Here is a 19,731-nt window from a genome sequence, read left to right on the forward strand (position 1 = left end):
AAACATTAAAGTCGAACTCAAATACTAAATTAATATAATAACCTAATTAGTTTTGATTTTAAAATATATATCTATTTTGCAACTATATATTAGTATCACTTACGTATTTTAACTTCTAATATATATTTTCAATTCGAAATTTGTTAAAAATTTAACATAAATAAAAGGGATCTAATATAAGCTTCGTGGAAGCAACTTGATATACAATTATTATAATAAATTCGGAAATGATCTGCACAAGTCAGTAATTAATGTTAGATAAGCTGTTGTGTCCTTTATGAAGAGACAATTTAAATTTTCAAATGAAAAAAAAAAAAAAACCCACACAGCAAAGCATTAAATTGTGTTGATAATTTCTTACAAAAAGAAAAGAAAAGAAAAAAAGACAAGGCTCCCATGTTTAACTCTGTTCACAACCCAACAAAACTCCTATTAAAAGTGATATTTTAAGAAATTTTATAATTACAACAACAATTAATAGACAACTTCTACATTGTTGTTTCTTGACATTGACGTGTTTTTGAAACTGGAATCTAAACATGAAATCTAAATGTTTTTAAAATTTGAACTTACTAATGTCTCATTAACAGTTTTTTATAATTTAATTGATTACTATCATTTATAAACAAGGAATAAAGTACTTTGAGCTGTACTTTTCCTCATAATTATTTATATAGTTTTTTTTTGTTATTTTTATATTATTGAGAACGAAAAACGAATATTATAAAGAAAAAAAATTAAAAATGCATCCATCTTCCTTTAGCATATATATTTTCTTTAGTATTATTTATTTTTATTCATATATCTTTAGCTCATAAACGAGAGTAATAATGTATTTAAATACGTTTAAACTCACGGTTTCTTAATTAATTTGAAAAAAATACGAATTAGACATAAAAAAATTTAAAGAAATAAAAAGTTAGAATAAAAATAAGATGGTTGGGAATGATTCTGCATACATATTTATTTGCAGAAAATGCATGAACCTACCCGACGCCTTAGTGTTTTTTTTTTTTTTTTGCCGACGAATGCTGTTATGTTGCTATTACAAAAATAGAGGGATCCCTAAGATGACCTTCTACCAACACGAAAACAAGCTCTTGGAATCTGATTACGAAATATTAAAGAGGAAATTGTGATAAAATATTGCAATATGAATCATAGACATGCAAATTTGTCCATTTAATGCCATCCAAAGATTGTTCCTTTTTTTTTTCTTTTGTTTTGTAATATTAAATAAACGAACAAAGACTGTAAAATTAAAACTCTGATGCAATTTGCCCCCTCAAACCCCAAACACTACAGATGTAGATCAGATCAAGATGTCCCCCCCCCCCCCCCGCCCTTCCCCCACATGGATTCATGTTATACCAAATCCATTCATATTTCCTCCCTCACTGCCATGCATTATGAGATGCTACCCAATTTGTCTGTTTCTAAAAGTTAATGTTTTATTTAGGATTTGACCTTGAAATTGTATTTTTATCGTTAATTTGGTTAAAATTTTTATATTTGCTTCTGTTAATGACGTAAGCTCTCTCTCTCTCTTTTGTCAGCTCTTGTTTTCGTGGGTAGATACTAAATTGAATAATTAATTTAATTATTGAACTGAATTTAAATAAAAAAATGAATTTTTGGATTAGACTAGATTTTTCAAAATTATTCAAAACTTGAAATTTTTTGAAACTTTGTTGCAACCCAATCCCTCCCCTGGATACCTGTAATCTTAATCAAAACTTTTAACTTCAAGGGCCACATGTATACCTATACTATATATAATTTTTTAAAAAAAATTAACTAATATTAAAGTAATGAAATATTATATAAAAGTAATATTAAGTTAAAAGCAATGAAATATTAAAATAATAGTTATTTGTAGGTGAAAATTTGACTAATATTCTAATCATAAATAATTCTATCTAATTACTTAATATTTACTATAATCTATTTTCTAACTTTTCATTTTCATTACTTTTAAAGTTAAATCAATTGTCATTTAATTAGGAAATATATTTTTAAATTATAAAAATATATTATTTAATATTTAAAAATAATAAAATAATCATGTGCAATGCAGATGATATATTGCACATGATATATGAACTAGTTAATTAAAGGCACATGAATTATTTTATAATTTTAATTAATATTATCATTTGTACAAATTAAATTATTTAAACTTACTTATTATAACTAATTATTTAAGTTCCTTCGGCTCGAAAAAGGATATCCCGTCGTTAGTAGCATCAATAAACTCTCTCCTGAAATGATAGAGAATTCATCGATCCAATTAATTTGAAGGCATTGCGATAATTAAAGTCATATTTAATTCAATCTATTCATAAGAATAAATATCATAAGCAAGCAAACACATACCAACAATTGTACAATATAAATGCAATTAAATCGTAGGAATGAACATAAGCATATTAAATGTGTCCATTGTTATGGACTGAGCTAAAACAAATTTTCTTGTTCAACAGTATGAGCTGAAACATATATATTTACAAACATTTTAAAATTAAATTCCATCATTTCCATCAACATTACCAGACATAAAAAGTGGGAGCTACTAACATGTTTTTAAACACCACCAAGGGTAAGCGACAATCATGCTCGATATTACATGAAATGGTGAAGCAATTCTTGGCAGACTTAAAACAACGAAACAAGGAAGACATTTATACCCAAAGGCCCGAAACGTTGAATTGGAGTACGTTGTTGGACTTCGATTCCACGGCCCAGGGCCAGCTTTTTCTACTGCTCCGCGTTTCGTTCCCTGTCTTCTTTGCTCCATATCTTAATCCTTCTAAAGAAAAAGTCCCTTCTTTTCTATTTTGTTTGAGCGTAGGCCACCCTGAGGGTATACGACCACCACTTCAGATCCTCCGCCACTTCATCGTCGTTTAACATAGCATATCATCTGAGGCGAAGCCTTGAAATTTTTAAGTGGTACGAAATTAAAATTTAATTTTCAATAGTACATATTTTTATAATTTTTATATGATCAAATTAAAATTTTATTATTTTAAGGGGTTAAAGTATAATTTTATTTTAATTAATTTAAATTTTTAAAATTTTAAAATATTTAAATGTACAATTTTCTATTTTAGGGGCTGAGCCCCGTACAAGTCCCTAGATACTCCACTACATATCATATAGTTTATGAATATGCAAAACCCAACATATTCATTTGTATTGCTCCAAATTAGGAAGTCGTGCAATGGGTATAGCAACAAGTGACTCCCTTTTCTTCAAAACAAGTCCAAATTTATCTTCTAAACTAAGCTTGGTCCCCTCTGGCAATCTCCATTCAAACGAGTGCACCAAAGAGCTCACGAGCAGCGCTGCCATCTTCTTCGCCATAGAAATCCCAACACACATCCTCCTTCCTGACCCAAATGGAAGATACCTGAAATTGTTGTCCCAATGGTTAATGTCGGTTTCCAAGAATCTCTCAGGTTGAAACCGAAGAGGATCATCCCACAACTCAAGGTCCCTTTGCATGGCCCATGCATTAATGAAAACCCTACAACCTTTAGGGATAGTATATCCACCAATTATGGTGGTCTCACTGGGCACGTGAGGCAGTAAAAGTGGAGCAACCGGGTGAAGACGAAGTGTCTCCTTTATGACAGCATCCAAATAGACAAGTTGAGGTATATAACACTCTTCCATCGTGTTCTGGTTTCCGACCACCATATTTAATTCCTCGATTAGTTTCGTCATTTTATCTGGATGGCGTAATAGTTCGGTCATTGTCCACTCTACAGTAGTGGGTATTGTATCTGTACCGGCGACCATCAGATCCTATGAGATATGGAGATTAGTATTGTAAAATGGAAAATATCAACAGTTTTGTGGATTTTAATATGTTACAATGTTAAGTTAAATTTATTTACCAGAAGCAAAGCCTTCACTTCATTAAGGGATAAAGAGCTATTATCATCTCCTCGCTGGTGCAGCTCCAACAATTGTTGCATAAAATCCTTGCTAATTTTTTCCTTTTCTTTTCCATCATCTCCAATGTTTCTTCGGTTATTTATCATTGATTCAAAAACCCCATAAAACCACGACAATTGCTCCTTCGCTTTGGATTCAATTCCTTGTAAATCAAATGGGGCGAGTATTGGGAAAAGATCAGAAACATTCAGTGTTGCAAATGTTATTATAAATTCATCCAATCGTTTCCTCAACTCAATCAAATCTTGCGATGGATCATCACCCCATAGCGTGCTCGTCATCACTCGTAGAGCTGTTGCTGATAATTATTCATCAATATTAACTAATGAACCAACTTTTCCATGAATTTCCGTCACCATTCGTCGAACCTCATGTCGACGAAGCACGTAGCAAGCATCCAAGCTTTGTTTACTCATGATTTCACAAACAATAAGCTTACGCAAACTGTCGTATCCAGGGCTCTTGGGTCTCCATGCGATGTTGAGTCCACCAAAGGTGCCGACCACGCCAGCTGCTGGAATATCACGGTTAGCAAAGATGGCATCCTGGACTTTGAGGACCTCATTGGCAAGTGAAGGCGAGTTTATGACTATTACAATCATTCTCCCCATCCGAAGTTTTATGATGGGACCATAGATTCGAGACAGGTCTGAAAAGAAACGGTGCAGTTGGGGTTGGATGAAAGGAAGGTTGCCTATTATAGGCAATCCTAACGGACCTGGTGGTAGAGGTGGGTTTATTTTGGTGAATTTCATACCCCGCCACAACCACCATGCACATCAGAAAATTGCTAGCCCCGTCGCCATAAGAGGAGCGAGGGCATGGCAATCCCATGACCAGCCTTCGTAGGCAAGAATTGCGAGCTTATCATATAAGTTGTACATATTTGTTTTTGATGATAGAATGCAAAAGAAATGGAGCTATATATAAAGCAACTGTATGTAGAGCTAGGAAAAAAAAGTACTACAATTCAAACTGGCATTTATTAATTTCTTACAGCCTCTTTAATGTTTAAATTAATCACCTGGTATAATATATTATAATTCCAATTCCAGATAAAAGTTCGATTTTCTTAAAAAATATATTATTTCATAATTTTAATCTTATTAATATGATATTATTTAATTTATTTTTCATAATTTTAAATAAAAATTAAAGATAAATTTTGGAATATTTTAATTTTTAATTAAACGAGGAAATAATTTATTTCAAAAGTAAGTGATATGGGTTTTGAATTCAAATAAATCTTATCAAACCATCATGATAATAAGTCTTCTCCTTTAATTGATAAGTCAATAATAGTATTCGATGACACCTTAAATCTCCAACCATTCAATGTGTAAATTAATTGCAGAAATATCCAACAACTAACTTTTACTAAACAAACAATCACAAAACAAGCGTCCATGATTTAGCCCTTCGGCAACCTTGTGACTTATAATGGCCCAACCTGGGCCAACGACCTCAACCGCGCAAGTTGTTTAAATTTGATTGCTATTTCCCTTGACGGATCCAACAAACCACTCAATTGGATGTGCCAATGTGTTCCTTGATAGATCAAATACAACAACCAATCGTATTGGTTCTTCCAATACGCCGTACAACACCGAATCAACGGATTATTTTTTACTTGTTGCCAATACAACTTTCTAAAATAATGATACCTATATCCTTAACCAGAAAAATGACAACCGCTAGAATAAAAATTTTTACTCATGATTCCAGAAATTAGATAAAAAATCAACCTAAAACTAGATCAAAACTATTTCATAAATTTAAATAACAAGAACATACAATAATATAAAGGGAAATTTATATTAAAAATAAAAAACAATAGTTTTTGTTAGGTGCTGCGCCTACCCCTTCTACTATCTTAATGTATATATATAATAATAAATAAAATAAACCCTAAAAAGTGTTCATCATTCAACTTTTTCTTAATACTCAATAAGTTCATCATAATTTTTCATAGATAATGTATAATTAATATACTTATGAAATATTAGCATAAATGTATTATTTATAAAATTGTATGCATGAAAAATATTATATAAATACTATAAAATTTCGATTTAAAACAAAAAGTAATATATATTTTTTCTTTTTTCTTTTTCTTAATGAAAACGTAATAGTTTAAATATGATCTAGTAAATATAAAGTAAATTAATATTAGAATTATTTATTATTATATAAATTCCTTTAATAAAATTAGAATTTTTATTTATAAGGTAAAAAATTTATAAAAAAAAAAACCAACAGACATTATTGTCAAAACAATTACCATTCCAGCTTACAAATGCACCAAGTCAATGTCATAAGGAAAATGCTTTTCTTCCAACCCTTTGTGCAAAAAGGAATGAACCACTCATTTCATAAAACAAATAAAAAAAATATTGTACAACTACCCCAAAATTATAAAAATAAAAAAATTTAAAGCAACGGAAAGGAACATGCATCCATGATATTAATACCCTATTTATATTATTTCAATAAAATATTATTTAACTCATATTATTTAATGGTATTTTAGTGTTTTTATTTTTAGAATAACTCAATAAAAAATTTACATACGTTGAATTTGAACTTGTGCTATTTACGTCAATAAAATATTAATATTATTTACATATTTAAATTTTATTTTACTCACATCTAATCTATTTTTTTTCATTTTAATATTGTATATATTTCATGTGTTATTATTAAAGAAAACTATTTAATATACTGTCAGTAAATTTTTTAGACTCCACAAGCAAGGTCAGGGGGTCCAAGTGTCCTATAGAGATATAGTAAAATATTAAAAATTAAATACTTAAAAAAGAAAGAAAGACACATGTAACTTTTTTAAAGCTTATGGAATAAAAAAAGTACATTATCAGTCTATCAAATACTCCTCTTATTATTAATTAGTTTCAAATCATTTGTTTCATTATTTATTATATGTTATTTTTAAACATATCTACTTGTTCTAAATACGCAATTTCCACAAGCATACGCATATATTATTTTATTAAAATGTATTCGACTATTAATAAAATATATGGTTGTGTTTGATAAATTGAAAAGTTAATCTTTTAAAAGTTAAGTACTAAATTTTATATTAAATAAAAAGTTAACATAGTTATCAATCACAATTAAAAAAGTAAAGGGAAACTACACTAGTGGTTATCCAACTATTAGTATTTTTTTAATCACTCAATTAAGAAAAATTACAAAGTGGTCACCCAACTATTAGTAAATTACTTTTTTGGCCACCTTATTATGAAAAGTTACAAAATGATCATCAACTATTCAATATTGTATTTTTTTGTTACTAATTAACTAACGGTGACAATTTTTAAAATTAACAAAATAACAACTTTAATCCTTTATATACTGTGTGAATTTAATCATAACAATAAAAAATCTAATCCTCATGTTTTTGAGTAGAGGTGATCATGGGCCGGTTCGGGCCGGGCCCAAACAAAATTTTAGGCCCGTCTACTAGGCCCCGGGCCCGGCCCGAAATATGGGCCTAAAAATTTGTCCAAGCCCAGCCCGAAATAAAATTACCAAGCCCGAGCCCGGCCCGGCCCGACCCATATTAATTTTTTTCTTATTTCATTAAATAAAAAAATTAAAAATATAATAAATCAAATATATTTAAAAACATAAAAACAAATATTAAAACAAATAAAAATGATACTAAAACAATTATTAAAACAATACACAAATTGATAATATAATAAAAAATGGTTATATTAAAATTTTAAAATGATTAAAAATAAAATAAAAAATATATTAATATATAATTCGGGCCGGGCCGAGCCTGGGCCAAAAAACTCTTACCCGAGGCCCAACCCGTTTTCTAAACGGGCATTGTTTTTTTGCCCAAACCCATTTTCGGGCCTATATTTTTACCCAAACCCTCCCATTTTCGGGCGGGCCTTCGGGCCGGGCCGGGCCGCCCAGCTCATGATCAGCTCTATTTTTGAGCCGCTGCTGTCTTTATATCAACTTTGTAGAGTTGCGTACCATTTAGGCATTCATACATATTAAACGATTTTATAATAAACAAAAAATCCTTAAGAACAAACTAAAAACCCAATTAAGCTAATTAAATTAATTCCCACATTATTGAGCATTTCTTATTAATTAAAAAATTTAATTAAGTTGGTTCATTAATGGTTTCTGTCTTTGACCACGTTCATTGTAATATTTCATATTCTAATAAAAATATTAAAAATTATAGAATTATAAAAATATTTAAATTTTATATAAACTTAAAAAAATTCAAATAAATTATAAAAAAATTTATGATAGATTAAATCGAGAAGCTTAATTTATTTAATTTTTTGGTTTTAAGGTTTAGATTTTATAATTATTTACTACCTCGTTTATGTCAATCAATTTTTTTAATTAATAATTACTTATCCTTACCAATAATTTAGAAACAAGCAGTCGACAGCAGCAACTAAGTAGTAAGCATAGAACTTTAGAAAAAGCAAAATATAAACATGAAACAACAATCTATCTCCGGTCAATTTAAGGGAAAACAATAATTTAATGCATTCCAGTCAATTATTTTATTCAAAATGTAATTGTATGTCCATTTACGCCCTAAACCATTCAACATTTCTTTATTAATTTCCATAATTTAAATTCTACTCATATTAGTTATTAATCTTTATACTTTTTAACTCAACAATAACTATTAATCTAAAATATGACATGGCAAACATGTTATCATATGTGTAATGTCACGTCAGTTTGTTATTTCCACATGTTAGTCACTTAAAATCCTTAAAATGGATTAACGTTAAACATTTACGTCAAGCTTGAAATTTTAAACTTTTGAAAAGTATAAGAACATAATATGATCCAATTGAAGAATTTGGGTTAAATCTACAATTAAACATATAGTATAGTATAATATAATATAATATAGTACTAGTAATTGTATTTAACCAAAAATTATAATTAATTAAAATTTAATTATATTAAATAAAATTATTAGTATTTATTTATAAAGTTATAATGAATGAGACTCAAATATAAACAACGCATGGAATATTATTTGATAAATTATTAATATAAATTAAATAACAAATCAACTCAATCTAAAAATACGAAAGAAAACTCATATATATTAATACATGGCGGGACAAATCTCAAAATTCCATAGCTAGATTGAATCAAATCCTGGAAGCATTCAAATATTTTAAGCTGATTTGTTACTATCAAAATGGAAAACAGTCATTGTACATAACCAAAACTTTCAAGGACTAATTTTGCTTTTTGGTACCTACATAGGAACCATTCAACTTAAAAAGACAAAATGTTGGCATGAATAACATTACAAAAGTCTAATGGTCTTATCTCCAACTTTCTGATCAACTTAATGCATACTATAGCCAATTATTTTACTCAAAATATGATATGTGCACCCTTAAATGTCATCATATTTTTTTAATCAGAAGTATTCTTCATGAAGAAACATCCAAAAAACACACATTTAAATTTGTCTTTCTTCTAAGGCTGAGCTAACTGATACGTTAAATTTGACGGCCAATTATTAAAAATGTGTTTTTATTATTAAATTTAAATAAAATTTTATTATTAAGCCATCATCTTTTCCACTATAGAAATCCCAACACACATCCTTCTAGCTGACCCAAATGGAAGATACCTAAAATTGTTGTCTCGATAACTAATGTCGGTTTCTAAGAATCTATCGAGCTGAAATTGAAGAGGATCATCCCACAAGTCAGGGTCTCTTTGCATGGTCCATACATTAATGAAAACCCTGCAACCTTTAGGGACATTATATCCTCCAATTATGGTGGTCTCACATGACAGCATCCAAGTAAACAAGTTGAGGTATATAAGAATCTTCCATCGTGTGTTCTGGTTTCCAACCACCGTATCTAATTCCTCGATGAGTTTCGGCATTTTATCTAGATGGCATAATAGTTCGATAATTATCCACTCAGTAGTGGGTATTGTATCTGTTAGAATTAAGTGACTCAAATTCTTATTTAAATAAAATATGATGGAAAATAAAATAAAAGTAAAATCCATATAGAACTAGACTTCTTTTATTTTATTTTAGAATAAGGTATTTTAAACCTTATTAAACTCCATCTATTTTATATTGATTATGATAAGGTGTTTCAATCCTACTAGAATATGGCTTTACAAGCCTATAAATAGGCATAGTTTATTCCTCTTGTATTGATTCAATTTTTTGACATAGTGAATTTTCTTCTCCTCTGCCCGTGGCTTTTCCCGAAAGGGTTTCCACGTAAAATTTGCGTATTCTTTATTTTTATTTTATTTTATTTTATTTTTTCTCAAATTGGTATCAGAGCTTCCAGGTTATTCATCTCGATCACAGTAATGGCGTCTTTGAAGTATGAAATTCTGCTGTTGGATCGCAACACCAGATTTGCGTTGTGGTAAAATAAGATGCAAGCAGTTCTTGCACAAATGGATCTGGAGGATGCCCTGCTAGGGATAGATAAGATGCCTTCGATATTAACAGATGAAAAGAAGAAGCGTAAGGATCGAAAGGCGTTAACACAATTACATCTGCATTTGTCCAACGAAATTTTACAGGATGTGATGAAAGAGAAGACTACCGCTGCATTATAGAAGAGGCTAGAACAAATATATATGTCGAAAACTCTAAGAAGCAAGTTGCATATGAAGCAGCATCTTTATGCTCATCGTTTGGAGGAAGGTGCGTCTGTACACGAACATTTAACAGTGTTTAAAGAAATTCTATCAAACTTGGAGGCCATGGAGGTTCAGTATGTTAAGGAAGATCTAGGGTTGATTCTACTTTATTCGTTACCCCCGTCTTATTCAACCTTTAGAGACACGATTTTATATAGCCGCGAGTCTCTCACAGTTGATGAGATTTATGATTCTTTAACCTCGTATGATAAGATGAAGCATCTTGTGGTTAAACCCAACTCTCAGGGAGAGGGTCTCATTGTCCGTGGGAGACAAGATCGAAATGCTGATGATGATCGTGGTAGGACACAGGAACGGAATCCTCGTGGTAAATCTAAAGGTAGATCGAAGTCTTCAAACAGAGGTAAAACTTGTAACTTCTGCAAGAAGAAAGGGCACATTAAATCTGAGTGCTATAAGCTACAAAATAAAATTAAAAGAGAGGCTGCGAATCAAAAGGGAAAACAACCAGAAAATTTCGGTGAAGCTGATGTTGTAGAAGATTACAGCGATGGTGAACTTCTAGTTACTTCTATCAATGATTCTAAAGTAAGCGAGGAATGGATACTTGATTCAGGCCGCACCTTCCACATGAGTCCTAATCGGGATTGGTTTACAACTTACGAAATAGTGTCTGAAGGTGTTGTTTTGATGGGAAATAATGCTTCGTGTAAAATCCCAGGTGTTGGAATAGTTAAAGTTAAGATGTTTGATGGAGTTGTCAGAACACTTAATGAGGTTCGACATGTTCCAGAATTGAAGAGAAATTTAATTTCGTTGAGTACTTTTGATTCAAAAGGGTACAGATATACAGCTAAAAGTGGGATTTTAAAGATTTCCAAAGGTTCCCTTGTTGTGATGAAAGGGCAAAGAAAAATTTCCAAGTTATATGTTTTGCAGGGCTCTACTGTTACTGGTGATGCAGCTGTCGCTTCCTCTTCCTTATTAGATGATAATATTACTAAACTTTGGCATATGCGCCTAGGGCATATGAGTGAGAATGACATGGTAGAATTGAGTAAAAGAGGACTTCTTGATGGACAAGGAATTTGTAAACTAAATTTCTGTGAGCACTGTGTTTTTGGGAAGCAAAAGAGAGTTCGATTCACTAGAGGAATCCATAACACGAAGAGAATATTAGAGTATATTCATTCTGATCTATGGGGGCCATCCAGAGTGCCTTCGAGAGGTGGAGCTAATTATATGCTAACCTTTATTGATGATTTTTTCAAAAAAGTTTGGGCGTTTTTCCTGAAGCAGAAAAGCGATGTGTTTTCCGCATTTAAGTATTGGAAAATTATGATTGAAAAACAGACATGAAAACAGATAAAATACCTCCACACAGACAATGGCTTAGAGTTCTGTTCTGATGAGTTTAATAGATTGTGCAAGTCAGAAGGGATCATGAGATACTTGATAGTTCGTCATACTCCACAGCAAAATGGTGTTGCAGAACGAATGAATAGAACGATTATAAGGAAGGTTCGATGTATGTTGTCAAATGCCAACTTATCGAAGTCATTTTAGGCAGAAGCAGCCTCTACTGCATGTTTTTTAATCAACCGATCTCTATCCGTTGCCATTGAAAAAAAGACTCCATAAGAGGTATGGTCTGGTAATCCTGCTAATTATTCTGATTTAAAGATTTTTGGGTGTCCTGCGTATACTCATGTTGATAATGAAAAATTGGAACCGAGATCCATTAAATGCATTTTTCTTGGTTATAAAGCTGGTGTAAAAGGGTATAAGTTATGATGTCCTGAAAATAGAAAAGTTGTGATTAGCAGAGATGTTGTTTTTGATGAAACTGCTATGCTACCTAACTTATCTCTTAAAGACTCTTCCAATAAAGAAAATCAAAAGCAGGTGGAGCATCAGATTAATACAGAGTCAACTCCTCAAGCCAGAACAAAGGTTGAGAATAGAGTTGCTTCTTCACCACAATACTCTATCGCCAAAAACAGAACTAGCAGAGAAATTAAACCTCCAAAGAAGTATGCCGAGGCTGATTTAGTTGCTTATGCTTTAAATGTCGCTGAAGATATAGATGCGAATCAAGAGCCATCTAATTATTCTGAGGCGGTTAGCTGTGAAGACTCACAAAAGTGGATGTTTGTTATGCAAGAAGAGATGGAATCACTTCACAAAAATAGAACATGGGACCTTGTGAAACTTCCTAAAGGTAAAAAGGCTGTTCGTTGTAAATGGGTGTTTAAAAATAAAGAAGGGACTCTAGGAGTTGAAGAATCTAGATATAAAGCAAGGCTTGTTGCAAAGGGTTACAGTCAAATTCCAGGAGTGGACTTCACAGATGTGTTCTCTCAGTTGTTAAGCATAGTTCGATTCGAGCTTTGCTTGGTATTGTGGCCATGCATGATTTGGAGCTTGAGCAGTTAGATGTAAAAACTGCATTTCTGCATGGAGAACTTGAGGAGGATATTACATGCAACAACCAGAGGGTTTTATAGTCTCAGAAAAAGAGAACTATGTTTGCTTGCTGAAAAAATCCCTTTACGGTTTGAAACAGTCACCAAGATAGTGGTACAAGAGGTTTGATTCCTTTATGACTTCTCATGATTTCAAAAGAAGTAGTTTTGATAGTTGTGTTTACTTTAAGAAAAACAGTGATGGTTCTTTTGTGTATCTACTTCTTTATGTTGATGACATGTTGATAGCAACAAAAAGATAAAGAAGATATAAGAAATGTCAAAACCCAACTAAGTAAAGAATTTGAGATGAAAGATTTAGGACCAGTAAAGAAGATACTTGGAATGGAGATTCTCAGAGATAGAAAAACAAGTAAATTGTACCTAAGTCAGAAGGGGTACATTGAGAAAGTTCTTTGCAAGTTCAATATGCAGAGTGCTAAGCCTGTTAGTACTCCTTTAGCAGCCCATTTCAGACTTTCATCAGTTTTGTCTTCACAATCAGATGATGAGATTGAGTACATGTCACATGTTCCATACTCTAGTGCAATGGGATCTCTCATGTATGCTATGGTTTGTTCACGTCCAGATTTATCATATGCAGTCAGTGCAGTTAGCAGATACATGGAGAATCCCGGTAAAGAACACTGGAAAGCAGTTCAGTGGATTCTAAGATACTTACGAGGTACTGCTGATGTTTGCTTACAGTTTGGAAGAACTAAAGATGGAGTCATAGGATATGTTGATGCTGATTTCGTTGGAGACCTTGATAAAAGAAGATCTCTCACAGGTTATGTCTTTACAATCGGAGGTTGTGCAATCAGTTGGAAAGCCACTTTGCAGTCTACAGTCGCTTTGTCTACCACTGAAGCTGAGTACATGGCGATTACTGAGGCTTGTAAAGAAGCTATTTGGTTGAAGGGACTCTTTAGTGAACTCAATGAAGACCTTCAAATCAGCACAGTATTTTGTGACAGTCAGAGTGCCATCTTTCTTACAAAAGATCAAATGTTTCATGAGAGAACAAAACACATTGATGTTCGGTATCATTTTGTTCGTGATATTATTGCTCGTGGTGATATTGTTGTGAGCAAAATTAGTACTCATGAAAATCCTATAGATATGATGACTAAGTCACTTCCTATAACCAAGTTTGAGCATTGCTTAGACTTGGTTGGTGTTCATTGTTGAAGTTAAACCCTTAAGGGGTTTTATGGAAGAGGTGGAGAACTTGTTTATTGAAAGTTCGCGATGAAGAACTTGTTCATTGAGAATTTGTGTCAAGGTGGAGATTGTTAGAATTAAGTGACCCAAATTCTTATTTAAATAAAATACGATGGAAAATAAAATAAAAGTAAAATCCATATAGAACTAGACTTCTTTTATTTTATTTTAGAATAAGGTTTTTTAAACCTTATTAAACTCCACCTATTTTATATTGATTAGGATAAGGTGTTTCAATCCTACTAGAATATGGCTTTACAAGCCTATAAATAGACATAGTCTATTCCTCTTGTATTGATTTAATTTTTCGACATAGTGAATTTTCTTCTCCTCTGCCCGTAGTTTTTCCCGAAAGGGTATTTCCACGTAAAATTTGTGTGTTCTTTATTTTTATTTTATTTTATTTTTTCTCAGTATCCGTACCAATGACCATAAGATCCTATGAGATATGAAGATTAATATTGCATGGTCCAAATGTAGGACTTAGTGCAAAAAATCAACTTCATTCTTATTTTTTGTCAAGTGCCAAAATGTATCATTATGCTATCAATTGTCAATGCCATGTTATTGCATTTTAATGGTGTTAATTTGGTACCTAAAAAAAATATCAAGTTGGCTTATAATTTTTAAATTTAGGTACCAATTAGATTCAAATAATTTAGATAACAATAAATATAAATTGTCAAGTTCAGATATTCATCTATATTAACTCTAATAAAAATAAATATTCTCTAAGCCTTATATTTCTATTAGTGATGGTAAACTATAATAACTCAACTTTATTATTTAAAGTCTTATTTATTTTCTCACATAGTTAATTATTTTTCCACATAGTAACAATTATTTAACATAGCATGACATATAATTTATGAATACGCAATAACCTAACATATTAATCAGTATTGCTCCAAATTAAGAAGTCGTGCAACGGGTATAGCAACAAGTGATTCTTTTTTCTTCAAAAAAATTCCAAACTTATCTTCTAAACTTAGCTTGGTCCCCTCTGGCAATCCCCATTCAAAAGAGTGCCCCAAAGAGCCCAAGAGCAGCGCTACCATCTTCTCCGCCAAAGAAACCCCAACACACATCCTCCTCCCCAAACCAAATGGAAAAAACCTGAAATTGTTGCCTCGATAGCTAATGTCGGTTTCCAAGAATCTCTCGGGCTGAAACCGAAGAGGATCGTCCCACAACTCAGGGTCCATTTGCATGACCCATGCATTAATGAAAACCTTGCAACCCTTAGGGATGATATATCCATCAATAACAGTGGTCTCACTGGGCACGTGGGGAATCAGCAATGGAGTAACCGGGTGAAGACGAAGTGTCTCCTTTATGACAGCATCCAAGTAGACAAGTTGAGGTATATGAGAATCTTCCATCATGTTCTGGTTTCCGATCACCGTATCTAATTCCTCGATGAGTTTCGTCATTTTATCTGGATGGCGTAATAGTTCGGTTATTTCCCACTCTACAATAGTGGGTATTGTATCCGTACCGGCGACCATCAGATCCTATGAGATATGGAGATTAATATTGTAAAATGGAAACTATCAACAATTTTGTGGATGTTATTAGGTTAAAGTTATTTACCAGAAGCAAAGCTTTCACTTCGTTGATGGATAAAGAGTTTTTATCATCTCCTTGGTAGTGCAGCTCCAACAATTGCTGCATAAAATCTTTGCTATTTTTTTCCTTTTCTTTTCCATCATCTTCAATTTTTCTTCGGTTCTTTATCATTGATTCAAAAACCCCATAAAACCACGACAATTGCTCCTTCGCTTTGGATTCAATTCCTTGTAAATCAAATGGGGCGAGAATTGGGAAAAGATCAGAAACATTCGGTTTTGCAAATGTTCTTATAAGTTCATCCAATCGTTTCCTCATCTCAATCAAATCTGGCGATGTATCACCCCATAGCGTGCACATTATCACTCGTAGAGCGGTTGCTGATAATTGTTGATATATGTTAACTGAGGAACCAACTTTTCCTTGAATCTCCTTCACCATTCGTCGAACCTCCTGTCGATGAAGCACGTAGCAAGCATCCAAGCTTTGTTTACTCATGATTTCGCAAATAACAAGCTTACGCAGCCGGTTGTATCCAGGACCGTTGGGTCTCCATAAGATGTTGAGTCCACCAAATGTGCCGACGACCGCGGCTGCTGGAACGTCATGGTTAGCAAAGATGGCATCCTGAACTTTGAGGACCTCGTTGGCAAGTGAAGGCGAGTTTATGACTATTGCAAACACGCTCCCCATCCGAAGTTTGAAGATGGGACCATAGATCCGAGACAGGTCTGAAAAGTAACGGTGCAATTCGGGTTTAATGAAGGGAAGGTTTCCTATTATAGGCAAGCCTAAAGGACCAGGTGGTAGAGGTGGGTTTATTTTGGTGAATTTCATACCCCACCACCACCATGCAAAGCAGAAAATTACTAGTGCCGCCGCCGTAAGAGGAGCAAATTCAGGGGCATGGCAGCCCCATGACCAGCCTTCGCAAGCAAGAACTGTGTGCTTGTTGTATAAGTTGGTCATAATTGGACCCTAACAATTGTCTTATCTCTCCAAGATTCTATGAGACTATGAACTTAATAAATACTTGTAAAATATTTTAGTCAAAATATCTATATCCAGAAAACGATATTTGCACCCTAAATTATTAATTAACAATTCTTTATTAATTTTGACACCGAGTTTAATGTATTAAAAAATTATATGCTTTCAGTTATATTTGATATTTTAACTAAAAGAGAAAAATTATTAACTCAAAACGTATAAATGTTTAGTTAAGATTGTTGCGGATCAAGTCTTAACTCGATTGGTATGAGTATTGTTGTTAATGTAGGAGGATGTAAGTTTGAGTGCTCTAAAGTGTATTGTCCTCACTGAAAAGAGTTATAGATAATTTTAGACATTATGTTAAAATAAAATTTCTCATATTAAGATGAGATAAAACCTCTAGATTATTTGAATTTATGAAAATACCTATGGTTATACAAAAATAAGTACAAATTCATAAGAAAATAGCTTATATAAAATTATAAGAGAATATTCAGTATGCTGTTAATGTATGAGTTTCATCCACCATCAATTAATAATACCATGATATATATATATATATATATATATAAAGAGTAAGCTATGGTTAATTATTTTGGAAACAAATCTTTTGAGTCAATTATTTTATTTAAAGTATATAGATTCAAAAAATAACATTACGTTTATATGCATCTTAAACTTTTCAAACAATTCTTTATTAATTTCGATAATCTAAATTATACCATTTTTGAACTTTTATGGAGGAAACATGTTTTCATATATAAGTCATGCACTTTTTTTTTTTCACATGATACTTAAAAAAAAATTATTTTTATGTACTTTTAAAGGTAATGATGAAATTGACAAAAAAAAGTTATAAATGTTGGGAGCTAAAAAATCTATTTTACATAAATAAAATTAACACAACTTTTTTGAAGTCAAAATTTTTAACTAATAATTGTAAATTATAATTATAGTTATCACAATTTTTTCCTATATTTTATGCTTAAGAATTCTATTCAAGTAACAACTCTATTTTAAAATTAGCACAACATTTTAAACTAATAGTTATAATTTATATTCTAATTAATTTTAAATCCGTAATTATCACAACTTCTATTTTATTTTAACTTTTTTAACTAATAATTTTAAATTAAATATTATAATTATTTTTAAATGTGAATTCAGTAATGTGATGAAAAATAAATGATTTTCTCATCAATTCAAAAATTTTTCTAAACTCGTGCTTTTATACATAATAAAAACATAAAATCAATAAAAATTTAAAATAAAAACAGATATAAAAAATTAGTTCCCTAAAATAATTTAAAACAATAAAAATTGCAAACAAAACTGTTGTTTTATTGTTATTTTTCCACTATTTTGTTATTGTTCCCTCACTGTTTTGTTGTGATTTCATTATTATTATGCTACTATTTTGTTGTTATTATTTGCAAGTTGTACAGCCCTTGTTTTATTATTAATTTTACTATTATTTTAGAGACATTTGATTGTTAAATTGCACATATCTTATTGCTATTTAAGTATAAAGATTTTTTAAAAAATTATTTTTAATTCATTGGAAAACATTTATTTTAGCGTTTTTAGTGTTTTTGATGTATTATATTTTTAAAAAAAAATTATATAAAGAAATTTAATACGGGCGGGTCGGGCCGAGGTTTTAGCATTTTTATCCGAACTGAAATTGGGCAAAATTTTAGGCCCATTTTTGGGTCGAGCCTATCAACTGGGCCTAAAATTTTGTTAGAGCCCGGCCCAACTCATGAATAACTCTAAACACACTCTAATAAAATATATGTTTGAATATAAACGCAACTATTGCAGTAAGATGAAAATGAAAAATGAATATTAAAGATATATAATATAAATAAAATTATGAAAAATATATTTATATTAAATAATAAAATCTAAGTTAAATTTATATTTTGTATCAAAATTATAATTAGAAATATGAAAAATATATAAATACTAAAATAACATAACATAAAGGGATAAAATGAGAATAGCCACAGAGAATCGTGAACGTACACTCGTAGAATCAACATTGCACAGTAATTAGATGCCGGTTGTCCAACAGCTTCTTCCGTTTACTTTTCAAATACAAGATTTCCATGTGGTTGAAAAACCAAATTTGCATTTCAACCCAATATTTTAAAAAAAATTTTATGTATTTGGCCTAAAATTTTTATTCCATAATTAAAGATTTTTAAAGCAAAATATTAATCTAGAGTTAAAATAATAATCCAAAATAAAAGAATTAATAATGTAAGGTTGAGATTAAAACCAAGTTTTTGCTTTTTCATTTTCCCATGTTTTCACGTTGATTTCCGTCCTCCAAAAATATATAACGGTAAACAATTTCTCCAATTTTAATTTAAAAATCATTTTATTTATAAGGAGATAGGAGACAAAGACCTTAAATATTTTTTAAAATCTTTATTGAAGAAACATCCAAAAATGCAAAAACCAATTTCCACAAAACAAACGCACACTTTCAAACTATACTTTTCTTCAAAGACACGAGCTACCAATTTGACTTACCGATGCCAATTAAATAAAAAATTTATTATGAAATCATCAAAAGTTGATCCATATGGTTCAAAGACCTTAGCGGTTGATGAGCCGCCAAACTAATGCTTTTGACACCAAAACTCCATCCATGGTGTTGCTCTCTTGATTTCCTCACATTTTAGCTACCTTCCATTTTCTCTTTCAACCCTAAGATTAGATTGAAATCCAACTTAGTCTTAGCTATGTCTTCAGGACTGAAATACTACTCTAACTACTATCTTACATAATAATGTAATAATTCAGATACTATATGCAATACAACCCCAATTTC

General features: G+C 31.2%; 2 protein-coding genes across 2 annotated transcripts; both read right to left on the minus strand.

Moving 5' to 3' along the window:
* Positions 1 to 3,085: 3,085 nt before the first annotated feature.
* LOC107903071 (probable (S)-N-methylcoclaurine 3'-hydroxylase isozyme 2) lies at positions 3,086 to 4,856 on the minus strand. Its single transcript, XM_016829127.2, has 2 exons — positions 3,903 to 4,856; positions 3,086 to 3,810 (listed from the first exon to the last, which is right to left on the minus strand). Exons 1-2 carry the CDS (start codon positions 4,242 to 4,244, stop codon positions 3,190 to 3,192), a joined length of 963 nt encoding a protein of 320 aa, XP_016684616.2. The 5' UTR covers positions 4,245 to 4,856; the 3' UTR covers positions 3,086 to 3,189.
* Positions 4,857 to 15,223: 10,367 nt separating this feature from the next.
* On the minus strand, positions 15,224 to 16,865 carry LOC107944293 (labd-13Z-ene-9,15,16-triol synthase, chloroplastic). The gene is made up of 2 exons (XM_016878119.1): positions 15,921 to 16,865; positions 15,224 to 15,841 (listed from the first exon to the last, which is right to left on the minus strand). Exons 1-2 carry the CDS (start codon positions 16,863 to 16,865, stop codon positions 15,224 to 15,226), a joined length of 1,563 nt encoding a protein of 520 aa, XP_016733608.1.
* Between the last annotated feature and the right edge of the window lie 2,866 nt (positions 16,866 to 19,731).

The sequence above is a fragment of the Gossypium hirsutum genome, chromosome A11 (genome assembly GCF_007990345.1).
Source record: "Gossypium hirsutum isolate 1008001.06 chromosome A11, Gossypium_hirsutum_v2.1, whole genome shotgun sequence".
Lineage (NCBI taxonomy): Eukaryota > Viridiplantae > Streptophyta > Magnoliopsida > Malvales > Malvaceae > Gossypium > Gossypium hirsutum.

Bases quoted from the DNA above. Each gene is read 5' to 3' on its own strand.
- LOC107944293 (XM_016878119.1), bottom strand. From the start codon at position 16,865: ATGACCAACTTATACAACAAGCACACAGTTCTTGCTTGCGAAGGCTGG. The intron at 15,842-15,920 runs GTAAATAACTTT...CATATCTCATAG, and splicing joins AAGTGAAAGCTTTGCTTCTG to GATCTGATGGTCGCCGGTAC.
- LOC107903071 (XM_016829127.2), bottom strand. From the start codon at position 4,244: ATGACGAGCACGCTATGGGGTGATGATCCATCGCAAGATTTGATTGAG. The intron at 3,811-3,902 runs GTAAATAAATTT...CATATCTCATAG, and splicing joins AAGTGAAGGCTTTGCTTCTG to GATCTGATGGTCGCCGGTAC.